The 14,954-nt window shown below is 29.1% G+C and overlaps 1 protein-coding gene across 2 annotated transcripts in view; it reads left to right on the top strand.

Annotated features, from left to right (window-relative positions):
• LOC111625638 (cyclin-dependent kinase 6-like) overlaps window positions 1-14,121 on the top strand; it is a 38,183-nt gene extending 24,062 nt beyond the window's left edge. For both annotated transcript variants that reach the window (XM_023368852.1, XM_023368860.1), the window contains exons 4-6: window positions 13,476-13,643; window positions 13,886-13,995; window positions 14,067-14,121. In XM_023368852.1, the coding sequence (XP_023224620.1) occupies window positions 13,476-13,643; window positions 13,886-13,995; window positions 14,067-14,121 (333 nt within the window). The remainder of the gene's footprint in view (window positions 1-13,475; window positions 13,644-13,885; window positions 13,996-14,066) is intronic.
• Window positions 14,122-14,954: the final 833 nt, after the last annotated feature.

Here is a 14,954-nt window from a genome sequence, read left to right on the forward strand (position 1 = left end):
GCCGGCCCAAGCATGGCTACTGCAATGCCCTCAACAGATTTGAGGAATCAACATAGCCTTGGTGTTTCAGTGGCAATGCATCCACAGACCACAAAGGCTGGAAAACCACGCCAACAGATAAAATGGACAGCAGAAATAAACGAGTTTATCATCCGTACTTACTACGCAATCACAAAACTCGAAACAAACATGACAGCATACAGACAACAACTACACCATAGATTCACACAACAATATCCTCACCTCACTGTCACCGAACAAAGGGTTGTCGATCAAAAAAGAACAATTATACATAACAACCTTATTCCACAAACAACACTTGAACTTATCAAACAACAACAAATACATCAACAGACTGATCAAATACATCAACAGACACTAGGTTACTGATCAAATACATCAACAGACACTAGAATTGTTTGACACTAGAATTGTTTATTGGCCACACTCTTTGGTATAGCCGAAGAAACATGAATAGGAAAGAATAAAAGTTTTAGGAAGGGTTGAGGTGGAAGGTGAAAGAAAGCAAGATAGGACAGAGTGAAACTGAGCTAACTAAGTGACAGGTGATTAGCATCTGTTCAGAAGATAAAAATTATTTTGGAAACAAATTATCATTATTTAAAATCAAAAATTGTAAATATATAGAGTAATTTAAATATAATAAGAAAAAGTATACTGGGACATTGCTGATTGCAAAAAATAATGCAAATGATACGTCCCTGATGAGATGAGTTTCTGAAACATAAGCTTTCTATTACCAGATCAATGCAGATAACATTGTTGTTGATGTGGAAAACAGTGATGAAAAACACTGAGAAAAATAAAATGTAAACAAAAATATTAAGTGGAAATAAAGTCTTTTCTAGATGATATTTTTTGATTTTCAATAAACAATGCTATGAGAATTACAAAAATTCTTGCAGACATACAATGCTATTCCACAATATCTTGATCCATATAATCTTTTTCGTAGGATTTTTTATCAGACAATTGTAGTCTTTTATGTTTAGAACATAAAATGACTGTCACATCTATATGTCAAGTTCAGAGATCAAAAATGTTAATACAACCTATTCATATAGTTTTAAGATTTTTTTCAAACATTCAAACTCAATTACTTCAGAAATGTGCTTCTGAAGATTAGCACTATATGTCCCTGAGGGCTTCATATTTTAAATTCATTAGTTTTTAAAAATATTCTTAAAAGCTATAATTCTGTATGATAAATTTCTAAAATGTGATTTTAACTGTTGTTTTTATACAAAACAAGTTAGTTTGAATTTATCATTGTAGGCACGAACTGTAAATCACATTATCTTATTGACACTAATAAGATTTTGATATAGAGAAAAGTTTTAAATTATGAAATTAATTTCATAATAGGATTTTAATTCTAATAGTTTCAAAAAAAAAAAAAATGCACAGATTTATAGAATAAAAAAATTACAAAGCAAATGTGGATGTTCATTTTCAAAGGACTTAAAGCAAAAGATAAAGATTTGGATTAAATTTATCATTGTAGGCACGAACTGTAAATCACATTATCTTATTGACACTAATAAGATTTTGATATAGAGACAAGTTTTAAATTATGAAATTTAACACTTGTTAGTTTAATCAGCATTTATAAGAAATTTCTTAAATATTTTTTAGCCAGATTGGTGATTTGTTTTTTGTTCTTATATTACAATATGAATCTATAAGCACAAAGTTTTTGGCTCTATGGAGAACTTATCACACAGTATTGATGTTGCAGTAATCACACAGAAGTGGCAGGTTCATTATGATGACAGAATGCATTTTGGACAGGCTGTCTGTTCAAAATGCATAATGTCAGCCATATTAGAAATGTTCCTCTTCAGCCATATTTGTTACAATTTGGTGGATTTATAGGCATCTACAAAAATGCAATTGGTTTTTCATTACAAACATTTTGGTTTATGATTAAAATAGTTCAAAATTACATTTTTTATACATATTTAAAAACTTCTATTTTGTTGCTAATGCATGAAAGACTTCAGTTTTGGGATTTTTCACAGAAGTTATATTATGTTTTCTGTACAAATAGCAACCAGAGATTATATCTGTTGCTTAATGAAATTAATTGTGAAGTAAATAAACTATGGAAATGAATATAATACAAAGTAATAAACAAGATTACAGTTACAAAAATAAGAGAAGTTTTAAGAAAGGTTACATATGTTTCTTCAATCAATCAGCTCATAAAAACAATGTTTTCCACTGTAGAAGTGGTGCTACTAGAGGGTGGTCTCTGGTTTTGGTGATATAAGTATTACCTGCTATCTAATAGGGTTTAGATGTTTAAGTAAGGGTGTCAGATGGGATCTAGTTGTATCCCCCGTGTTTTCATTTATTCTTATGTTATCATGGATTTTGATAATTTCTAAGTGTTTGTATAATTTGCATTTGGTCGTACAGGGTGTTTTTTTTAAAGGTATACAAATTTAAAATGAAATAAAACACGTAAAAATAATGTTAATGGCCATGGTGTTGGATTTATTTAAAAGCTAATTTTATGCCATTAGTGTTTAAACATGGGTGCCACGGCTGACTCGAATGAAGCACAAGCAGGAAGAACAATTTTTGACCACTTTATCGAGCAACTGGGGCCGTATATTGGCAATAATGCGGCAAATGTTGACTTCCAAGTGGTCCAATGTCTATGGTTTATCAGCACAGACTACTGACTTCACATATCCTCAAAGAAAGTAATTCATAGGTGTGAGATCACACAATCGTGGAGGTCAGTTCACAGGTCCATTACGTGAAATTATGCGCTCATCGGATGTTTCCTGCAATAAATTGATGGTGTCACGTGCTGTGTGGCATGTTGCGCCATCTTGTTGAAACCAAAGCTCTGCCACATCAATACCATTCAACTGAGGAATGAAGAAGTCAGCAATAATGGCTCCAAAAGCACTCTCCATTGATGGTAACATTCTGGCCAGCATTATCTTTAAAGAAATATGGGCCTATGTCCATAAAGCACACCAAACAATGACTTTTAATGGATGTAACTTACTCAACATTCACCGCGTTATTGCAGATATATGGCCCCAGTTGCTCGGTAAAGTGGTTGAAAATTGTTCTTCCCGATTGAGCTTCATTCGAGCCAGCCATGGCGCCCATATGCCCAAAATCATGTTTAAACACTAATGGCATAAAATTATCTTTTAAATAAAGCCGACACCATGGCCATTAACATTATTTTTATGTGTATTATTTCATTTTAAATTTGTATACCTCTAAAAAAAACACCCTATATTTGATGTAGCCTGTCCAAAATGCAAACTGTTGTGATAGTAAACCTGTGTCTATCCACTTCTGTGTGATTACTCTGACAATATCAATAGTGTGTGATAAGTCCTCCATAGAGCCAAAAACTAGGTGCTCATAGATTCATCTTTTAGCTAGTTAATTAATAAATGTATGTCTTAAATAGTATCTTCTAAATTATAATTAGAGCTGTTACTTATATCATCTTATCTTATAGTTTTATCTTTAATCTTGCATCTCAGATTAAGTGTGCTCAGAATGTCAAAAATCTTTTATTTCACAAATACTTTAAAAATTAAAATAGCAGCTGAGCCACAAGCCCCAGAATTTGTGTGATGTACTGGTCTGCTGTTATAGTACTGGAAACGTGCACCAGGGCTGTCTACTAATTAAACATGATGCCCAGTGTGATGCCGATGTAACACTTAATGAAAAGGGCTGCCAGATAGTGTTCCTCAGGATACCACTACACCTATCCATGGCAATCATTCCTCCACAGACAGAAGTGGGATTTGTTTGCAAACAATGCCAATGCCATTCAGTGGTTCAATTAACAGCACACCAGGCATGCAGCCCTGTATCAAACAGTTAATGGCACCCTGTTGCTGATTGCCTTGTGTGCAACCCAACTTCATGCAACCTGTTGCAAATGCAAACCATTTGCAACAGATGCATCCATTGACAGCGACAGGTAGTTTCAGATGTCACATACCATGGCAAATGAGTCCTGATGAACTATTTGGAGAATCTGCCAATCTGTGTGCTCTGTCATGCACTGGTGCAATCCACTCCCTCTTTGGTGTGTTTGCAGATGTTCCTGTGTCCATCATGTCACACATTACTGGATGGTACTCACATCATGCCCAACATGTTTTGCAACTGTACACATTGACAAACTCAGGTCTCACAGCACCAGGATAGTCTTGAATTGTAGCTGATAGTATTTGCAGCCCAAGCCAGCTGCTGGTCTTTATAGCCTGAAACTTCGTATGATCCACATGATTCAATGCATACTCAAACTTAATCATTTCCATATCTCTTCACCTTTATTGGTCCTAAATTTGCATCTGACTATGCACATTCTTTCTTAATGTTGTGATTTCACTTTTGAGGAGTGGCTTCCAAGAAAAAATATTCTATCTGGAAACTATAAATTTTGAAGTAAATTTTGTTGTAAATAATAAAAATTCCATTATTCTGCTAAACCAATAAACAAGCAAAAGAACCACTCACTTTGGAAAGCAAATGTTTTTGTCTGTTTTTAAAAGTTTTTTTAAAAGTCTTCAAGCTTGTGTTCTAAATTTGAATCACATATTTTTTGAATGGATCTTAATCTCTACATTGCCATTGCTGATCACAGGATAGTTGATAACCACTGATTGGTGGAAAGGTTGTACGTAGCATCTTGATATACATATTGATTTAATGACATAATGGAACTTTTATTATTAATATTAACCAGTAAATGGTTATTGGTTTATCTGTTGAAAGTTCTGTATAAATGTGTTTGTACAGTATATATAGTTGAGCCTATTTAATGTAGCACCAGATAACGGAACCATTTACTTAAGAGAGCACTCCCACATTCCCAATTTTTTCTCCTATGTTTTGTATTAGCAGAACATCTGTTAACAGTACCAGATAGCAGAGCAGTCCCTTAAATGAACACTGTGTCAGCAGCATTTTTAAAGCACTGCAGTCTGAATAAAAAAAGCACTATTCTAAGAAAGTATCATAAAATATCTTTGAACAAACAGTGCAGATTGCATATGTCCTGGACTCAAGTGGACAAAACAAGAAATGATTAGCAACCAGATTTCAGAGGTTGCATAACCTTACTTTAAGATGGTAATGTACTTTTTATACTGCACAGTACATTCTTTTAGAGAAGCATTTAAAAATTTTGGATCAAGGATATTCACATCTCTAGCTGGACCATCTTTTGTATTTCTGTGATGAAGTGGATATGACAAATTTATTAAATATATTGTATTTACTGATTATTCAATAGAACAATAAAATTGATGATATAAGAATGGAAACCAAAATATAAGTACAGTAAAATTATGCGATATTGACTAATGTTTCCAAGAGTATTATAAGTAACATAAAGCTCCTAAGACATGAAAATGTGAAGAGAATATCATTAACAACTCCATGAGTGATATTGTTACTTTAGATAAGAGAGTATGTTGCAATGATCCTGAGGGTGCTCACTTAAGCAGACACAACTGTATTTTTCATCATTAAAGCAATGTTTTTGAATTTTGAGAAGATAGAATTTGCTTAGATGAATTATCCTATGATGATAAAATGATTGCACTTAACAACCTCTTTAATATAGTGAGCTTAATATTTCAATGATCACACAATATTACTTTCCTGGCTCTGTTATAACAGAGGAAAATTATGACAATAGGTCAAAAAATAATCCCCAAGACATTTACATTTTTTTGGATTTAGGAAGCATGAAATGTTGAGAAATGCAAAAAAATTGGGGGATTTTCTGTATATATGGATGTGGGGGGCTGCAATTTTGTTCACCCCCTTTGAAGCTTAATAACTTCTGTGCTTTTTGTTGAAATTTTCTGAAATTTTGCAGGGAGGTTTGTATATTAGGGGGATTGATATTATTAAATTTTGGTGGTTAAAGATCAAGTGGGTTGTGTGTCATATGTTGAGTAGGGTAAAACTTAATGACAATTTTAGTTGTTATTAGCATTTACAGTTTTTTTTTTAATAAAACTCATCCCTACCCTCAAAATTAAGCTTTTTGCCATTTTATAATAATTAAAAGTATAAAAAGTTTTTTTAATAGAATCTCATAACAGATGATGCCACATGCAGTTTTAAATGTTGCCAGTAAAGTTAATCAACCCCTTGCTAGATTTTTTAAAATTTGCATTAGCAATATTCAATGTAACAAGAAAAACTATCATTTCTTGGTTTAAAATTATTTTAATAATAGAAAAACTCACTAGTATTTTTTACAATGTATTATTGTCTTCAGGCAAAGCAGTTCAAACTAGAACATACAAAAAACATTTTTGAATTTTTCATATGGGAAAACTACTCTCTTTTAGCATCATTCTAATGTTGAGAGACAATACTTTTTTCTTGTTACACTGAGAATAATTTTGGTTAATAGTGCATAAATACAAAAGAAATTATTGTTTTGTCCTGTGGGTAGTGTTACCACCTGTCTGGTTTTCACCTGGACAGTCCGGGAATTGACTCACTGTCCAGGTGAACTATTAATTTTGTCCAGGAATTTTGTAGAAATTGTGAAATTACAATGAAACAAAGTTCTTGCAAATATTTTTACAAATTTACACTATTTCAACTACGAAAGAACTCACACTCACTGAAACTCATCTGCAATTCTGCCATTTTAGTTAGGTTGTTTACGCCAATGTGTGGTGCAAGTCCATAGTCCCTAACTGTAACTGATTTAGAACTGGCATGCATGTTATTCTTTGCATTGTAAAATGACATTGCGCATGCGTCAGGAACTTCTGTTCGAACAAACCTGACCTGCTGTCTGGGTCAGGTCAATAATAGCAGATATGTTTTGCCTGCTGAAATATTGCATTTCAGGTCATTCAAATTGTAGAAATTATGTACATAAAGTATTCAGGATATCTAATATCCCATAAGAAATCTGACAACATTAAGTTGGGGAATGAGGTGGTCACAAGTCCTTAGAAATGATACAGTGTTCAAAAAAACTGATCCAGAATTCATGAAACCTTCAAATTAGTTTGTACAAATTACACTTACCCCTTAATTTTTACAAAAGATTTTAAACAAAAAATTTCCCAATTTTTTGTTTAAAATCTTCACATACAGTTGTAATAACATTGAAATAACATTTGAAATAAACCTTTCAAAAGTATAATTCTTTATTTCAGATTAAGTGCCATACTTGACATGGCCATGTTTTCCACTTTTCAGTCAATGATACATAGTCACCCCACTCATATAGATTTGTTCAAAACACTTTTAAGATCATTACAAATCTAAATCAGTAGAACTCTCTTTTGTCACTTTTTCAACATGTCAGGAAAAAATTTTTAAAACTTGGTACATCCTGTAGAACAGCGCTGTCCAACTGGCGGCCCGCGGGCCATATACGGCCCGCCAAATAATTTTTACGGCCCGCGAGTACATTTTAAATTTATTTTACTAAATTATTATTATTAATACTGTATTAAAATTATTTTACTACCGTGTTTACCCGAAAATAAGACAGTGTCTTATATTAATTTTTGCTCTGAAAAATGCGCTAGGTCTTATTTTTCCAGGAAGAAGAATTCACATTTATTATTGAACAAAAAAATTCCCAAGTCGAACTTAGACGAGAGTGACGTATATCCGGTGTGTCGAACTGTCGCCTTTTTATAGCGTCAACATCGAACTCGCTGACCAATTAGTGCTTACAGACCGTAGCACTATGCAAATGTCATGTGGCGTGATTCCCGGCCGACCAATTAGCCATCACCAACCTTCTTGGCCCCCGAAATGTCTGGTGAAGAAAATATGGCCCGTGGGCTATGATAAGTTGGACAGCGCTGCTGTAGAATATAGTACCAATATTATCACATCTTATCAATGCATATGCATAAATTATTTAATCCAATTTACACAATACAGTTTAGCAGATTTTATTACTTCCTCACTTTTAGTAAATATAAGTAACCCATAATAAAAGAAAACAAGAAAAGTAACCTACAATTCTGTCCCAGATTTTTTCTGGTTTTTTCTGAAATTTTTAAAAAAACCTAAGTTTGATCTTTAATCCATTTAAATTATGATTTAAAATTTACTAAAAATATTATAATACTCTCTATAAAAGAAAATATATGCTATTTTAAATTATTTCTAAAGAGGAATATGCTTAAAGAAACAAAGAAAGAAAAATACATTTGTTTTTTGTCTTTCAAAAAAGAAAGAGTATAACTGAAATCAAATTTATTACATATAAACAGGTGCCTTTCAAAATATCAAAAGATGATAAATTGAATTATCAGAATTCTATAAAGAAAAATGTTGAATTTTTGAATATTGATATGTTATCAATGTACTTATGATAATGAACTTATTCAATGGTATAACAAATATGATGATATTCCATGGTTCAAATTGTAAAATTTTTAAGTATGTAATGCCTAAATTTATATTCTTTATCATAGTCCAATTATGAATGTTTATGAGTATTTTTATATAAATATTTTTTTTATATTTAATATTATCTTGTTTGAAAAGATTTTATGTAAAATCAACAGACTTATGTGGTCAAAACATCTATTGGTGTTAAATAGATTTTAAACTCAGCAAGTTATAAGCAGGATACAGTAGTTCCTATTAGCTAGTGATCTTGCATCCTGTATTTTGACAAGATGTCAAAATACAGAATGCAAGGCCACTAGCTAATCCCAATACTGAGAAAACCATTGAGACAATGGTTTTCGTTGGGATGCCAAAATGTCCCATATTCTAGGATTTCCCAGAAAAATATATATTTTGAAGGATCTTGGAGAATTCTCTTTTCAGAATCCTGATTTATTTTAATAGTGCATATATCTGTAAACTAAACAATTGCTACCATTTATTAGTTATTATTGTTATAGAAATAGTGAGGCTGTATGTAAAAATCTTTGTCATCCTGATCCTTCTTGTCAGAGGTGTGAATCTTGTATATACGCAGACAGTTGTCGCAAAAGCAGCATACAGTGTATTGCTATATATAGGATTTACCAGAATAAATAACAATATAAAATATTATTAATATTGCAAAGTACACTTGCAACACAGCTATATGGAATTTTATGAATTCCTGCAGGAAAACAAACCACTACTACAAGAGATACATTTCCCTGAAAAATAGGCAGCCTAAGCTATTGAGAATCCTAACAGCATATGTGTAAAGTAAATTAATAAAAAACAAAATAGTATGGTTTTTGGAATTTGTTGTTTACCCTTAAATTATGGCCTTACTATTTGTATCTATGACAAATGCAAGCAGTCTGATAAGGATGGGTACAGACACAGGAACAGAAGGAAGAGAGTGCTGGACTGTACCAAAATCTAGTCAGTTTTATATTAGTCTTAATTTCATTTAAAAAACTTTAAATCTGTTGAATTCTTATAAGAATCAATAAACTATATAATATTGGTTTTAAGAAAGAAAAACATCATTTTACTTAAGCATTGTATGTTTTTGATTTATAAAACATTTAAAACAAAATTAAGATTCATACTTCAAACTTAACTAATCAAACTGTATTTTCCAAATAGAAAGCTATACTTTATATGTTTACTACAAAGATTGAAATAATTTTATTAAAATTTGCAAAGCAAGAGAATTGCACACCCAAAAATGTAATGCATTATTCTTGCTTGATATAATACATATAATGACTAATAGATGTAATCGTATAATAGTAAAAGTAATAATAATTTAATAAAAATTTTCTTTAGTAATTCAATAATTTTGTAAGATTGATTTTTAAATGTTTTTTCATTTTTGATTATCATTAAGGAAGTCAATTTCTTCAATACTTTAACCACGTTTTCATTTGATTTGTCTTTAATAGTAATTTTATAATTTTTAATTAGAAATTCATTTTGTTATCTATCAGAATTTTTATTTCTTTTCATTAAATTTTATTATCTTTACCAAATGCTCTTCAAACTTGTTCTATTGTTCATCTTTTACTTTGTCATTTCAACAGTTATCTAATTGTTTTGATATATCTTTATAATTGCCATTTACAGATTAAATCTATATTTTTATTATATTTATCACTACAATGTTTCCAGGTGGTTCTGTAAAGGTATTGTAATAAATGAACACCTGTTGATAAGCAGATACAAAAATATTGGATTGTCCAGTTCAAAACTGGACATCTGCCATCCTACTTCATTTTATCTAGTATATTCTTGACTTTACTGTTTGATATTTGTTTTTTAAATTTTGTAAATCTCTAAATTGATTCCATCTATTAGTTCATTTTTGATTCTTTGTTGTTACTTTTAATTGTAGGCCAACAATAAATACTTTTTAATTAGAACTCCTTTTTGATAATACAATATACTTTTTACAATTACATAATACATAATTTTATTGAAGGATTATCATACAATTGAAATTATTATTGCCTTATATGCCTGCTAACATGCATATAATGTAATAATAGTTTCAATTATATGATAACTCTTCAATAAAATTATGTATTATGTAATTGTAAAAAGTATATGGTATTATATATAAAAAAGGGATTAAATGCCAATTGATATATGATATGCTCAAACAAGCACACAAAAATTTATAATTTATGTTGAAAAAATTTTTGTTTTGAATTTTTTGGAAATAAAACTTTTGAAATGGATTACTAATTATCTGTCTAACCTTAGCTAATACTGAGAGCAAAGGATCTTATTTTAAAAAGATGGAATTTGACTGAAAGAAAAACAATTCAGCCTGCTCATAAAATCTGAGAATTAAAATAATGAACTGTTTTTGCTTATCTGAAACTGATAGCTTTAAATTATTAAATGTAATAATTTAAAACTATCTTTAAGGCTGTTAAGCTTTTAACAATCTTAACTTTGCCATCAAATATTAATAACATTTTTCTATTTGCATTAGAACAAGATACAATATGATTGTTTTTTTTACTTTGTTTTCATCAAATAAAAACATTGATTTATCAACATCATATGTATATTAGTAGGAAATAATTTTTTACAGAAAGTGTAATTTTTCAAAATATTTCCATTACTATTTGATGTTGATAAATAATTTTTAGATGTAACAGCTAATAACATTTACTAACATGCAATAATGTTTCTTATTTTATTCATGTTTTTGGTAACATTTTTATCAAAACCAATAGAAATTACATAAAAATGAACAATTCTTTAGTTGATACCAATACTACTTTCTAACTTCTGAAGGGATTATACTTTTGTTGCAATTATAATTGTGCATGGCCTAAAAATAAAGTTGATCACAATTTTATAATATGGATGAACTAAATATTCAGAAAAATTACTGTTTTTCAGTGAAAATTAAAGGATTAGTTACATCAAGTAAAGATATGGGCAAATTCCATATCTTTACTTGATAAAGATATGGAATTTACCCTTTTTGATCCCCTCTCCCAACATCATTGGAAATCAAGGTACTTCCCTTAATTATGTCATTAGGCCAGTAGTTTAAATCATTTGTAAATACACAGGAATTATTTTCCAACAGTTTTGTGATGACTAGAAAAAAATAAATAAAAATAGGTGCAATTTTGCATTATAAAAGACTCATTCCCTTTCCCCTATTATCATCAATCATCAGATACAAATGAATTTCTCCCTCTCCATAAACTGCTGACATAATACTTGAATGGTCCCTACAACTAGAAGTTTATTAACTGAAATAAAAATTGAGAAATGAGACCCAAAAATAAATTTGTGCATTTAAAATTTATGTACTGCAATTGTCTTTCCAAATTTGTGTTTCTAAGGGCAGTCACATTATATATAATGATAACTTTTATTTAACTCTTTCTTACATAATAAGCAAATAGTAAATATTATATATTGCATAGTGATAATCTAAGAATTCAGATATTTCATTAAGTTTTGACATTTTACATAAATACCAGTAATACAGGTATACCTCGACTTACGTCGTTTCGAGTTACGTCGTTCCCGATTATACGTCATTTGTCAAAAAAGTATATGGAAAAATAAAAATTAAGTTTAAGTCATTTTATTCGACTTTATGTCTGTCCGCCACAAATATTGAAGTCATAATATCACTAGAAAAGCGTTTAAAGCACATAAAATCACATTAAAATATATACATTTACAAGTATGTACTGTATTTACAGTACATGCATTCGTAAATTTAGATTACTTTTTTTGTACTATATTAAAAACTAAAATTTAATAAAATTGTTTGTAAGTTTAATAAATAAAATACAGAACCGGGAATGGTAATTTATGGTTTAGCCTAGTGACAAGTAGATTCGGAGACAAGTAAATTCGACTTACGTCGTTTTTCGACTTACGTCGCTTTCCTGGAACCAATTACCGACGTAAGGCGCGGTATACCTGTATATATTTTTTCAAACAAAATTCTAAATTATTTTCAATTTCCAAAAAGTTATTTCATTTTTAGTTCCAAAAAATTTAACAAACAAATCTACATTTGTTCATAAACTGCAGAAATAAATATTCTAAATTTAATTATTAAATCTCTAACTTTAACAAAATTTAATTTGTAATAAAATAAAATAACTTTTACTTTAGAATTAAATTCTAGTTCTAAATGATGCCATACTTATGAATATTAAAAGTACTATATGTAAGTTATAAATTGTAATACTGTAAAATTACATGTTGTAGAATAACAATCTTATTTATCATATATTAAAGATAAAACATGAAAACCTCAGACATTATTTTAAAAACTAGTTTAGTCTTTTTTTAAATATTATACTGTGATTTTTAATACATTTTTAGCTTTGAGTTCATAAAATTTTTAATAATCCATATATCTACTTTCCAGAATTGGATTAAGTTATTAATAAACTGGTCTATACAGATATCAAAAATATTTATTTAAAGAATGTTTTTACTCCATTTGAGCCATTTTCAGTTTACAAATTGAATGGAATCAAATATTGATTTTTAATCATTGTTTAATGGAACATAACCATTGAAATGCTGATTGAAATGCTGAAGTTTAAATTATTTTAAAATGTTAGGTTTTATTGTACAATCATTGAAAATTGTTTGATTCTCTTCAATTTGTAAATTGTATTTGGCTCTATTTGAGCCAAATACATTCTTTAAATAAATATTTTTGGTATCCATATAAAACAGGATGAGTTTTTAACAGTCAAATAAATGCCAAGTGTTTTTTTCATTATTTGTTTTAAAGAAGATTATATTAAATTTTCTGTAATAATATAAATGATATATCAAATAATTTCCTTTAATGTTTCACTTCATAATGAAAACATCTTAATTTTAAGAATTTATCATTTTAATAGTTTTTAACTGCATTCCAAAGTATTTGATTTTTCATAGTATCAATAAAATATTAATTGTTTTTAAATGAAAAATAAATTGCAGAACTTTTAATTAATAATGATTTATTTAATTTTTAGGATATAATGTACCAATTACTTAGTGGAGTAGACTTCTTACATTCCAATCGTGTTGTTCACAGAGATCTTAAGCCACAAAATATTCTTGTGACAAATTCAGGACAAATCAAATTAGCTGATTTTGGCTTGGCTCGTATCTATACACAGCAAATGGCATTGACGTCTGTAGTAAGTTTTCATATTTAAGTCTTAATGCCAATATTCATATTGGAGTTTTGTTTCTTAAACAAAATTAAATAATTTTATGTGGTAATCTGTCAAATCGTGTATTGTGATATTTTTAAATTATAATTAAATATAATAAACATATAATTTTTAAAGTTTAATACTTAATAAATACTGTAAAATAAATAATTACATTTTTTATTGTATTTGAACTGAAATAGAAATAAACACACATGTATTTTTAGGTAGTGACTTTATGGTATAGATCACCTGAAGTTTTATTACAAAGAAATTATGCATCGCCAGTTGATGTGTGGAGTGTTGGTTGTATTTTTGCTGAACTGTATAGTAGACGGTATGTAAACTGTAGTATATTTGTGAAATTAAAAACAAATAGATATTTATATGAAATCTTGGCTTTTTCAGAACTCTCTTTTGCGGTCACTCAGAAAGTGAACAGTTGGGGAAAATATTTGAGTGAGTTCTTTTTCCAAGTATTTGTAACTCACTTTAATTTTTTTAGTTAAAAGATATTAAAGCAATAAATGATATTCATAAATGCATATAATAGTAATAATGCTTTAATTTGCTAAAATTTCAGGTAATACATGAAAAACTAACATTTCTAAGCATATGTATAATAATTTGAATATGAATTGAAATTAAAGAGAGGTGCCGCTCTTTAATTTCAATTCATTTCAAAATATTTTAAAATTTTTTTAAAAGTTTAAAGCAATTTGAATTGAACTTAAATAAACAATTTTCTAATAATCACTTGTTATTACAAGTTATTTATANTATAGTTGATTTTAAAAATTTCTAGACAGCATATTATTCAAATTTAAAATTTGTTTAAAATGTAAATGATTTTATAGTTTTATGCTGTAAAGAAAATTTCAGATAATGGATTCTTTTCTTGAAAGTACTTTAAATTTAATTTCATTAGTAATCAGAACTTTAGTAAAGTACTTTGTAATAATAGTATGTATATGATTTCAAGAAAGTATACTTGTAAATAGTTGCATTAATTCAAATATGAATCCAAAAATTATTGGATATGATTTCTTGCATGATAAATTCTATTAGCTTTTGTATGAATTGAAATATTTTATTTGTTTGGTATCTAATTAGTATTGTCAATACAGTAGAGTCCCTACAACGTGCAAATAAAGCAAGCAACACCCTCGAATTATATCGATCAGAGGTATATGTTTTTTTTTCAACTTATAGGCCAAGGTTTAAACTTTCATAAATCGTGTGATAATGCAGGTTTCGATAACGCAATTTCCTATAATGCGTAACAAATCCCCCACA

Source organism: Centruroides sculpturatus, unplaced genomic scaffold, assembly GCF_000671375.1.
Source record: "Centruroides sculpturatus isolate CEXI.00-Female unplaced genomic scaffold, Cexi_2.0 scaffold99, whole genome shotgun sequence".
NCBI classification, from domain to species: Eukaryota; Metazoa; Arthropoda; class Arachnida; order Scorpiones; family Buthidae; genus Centruroides; species Centruroides sculpturatus.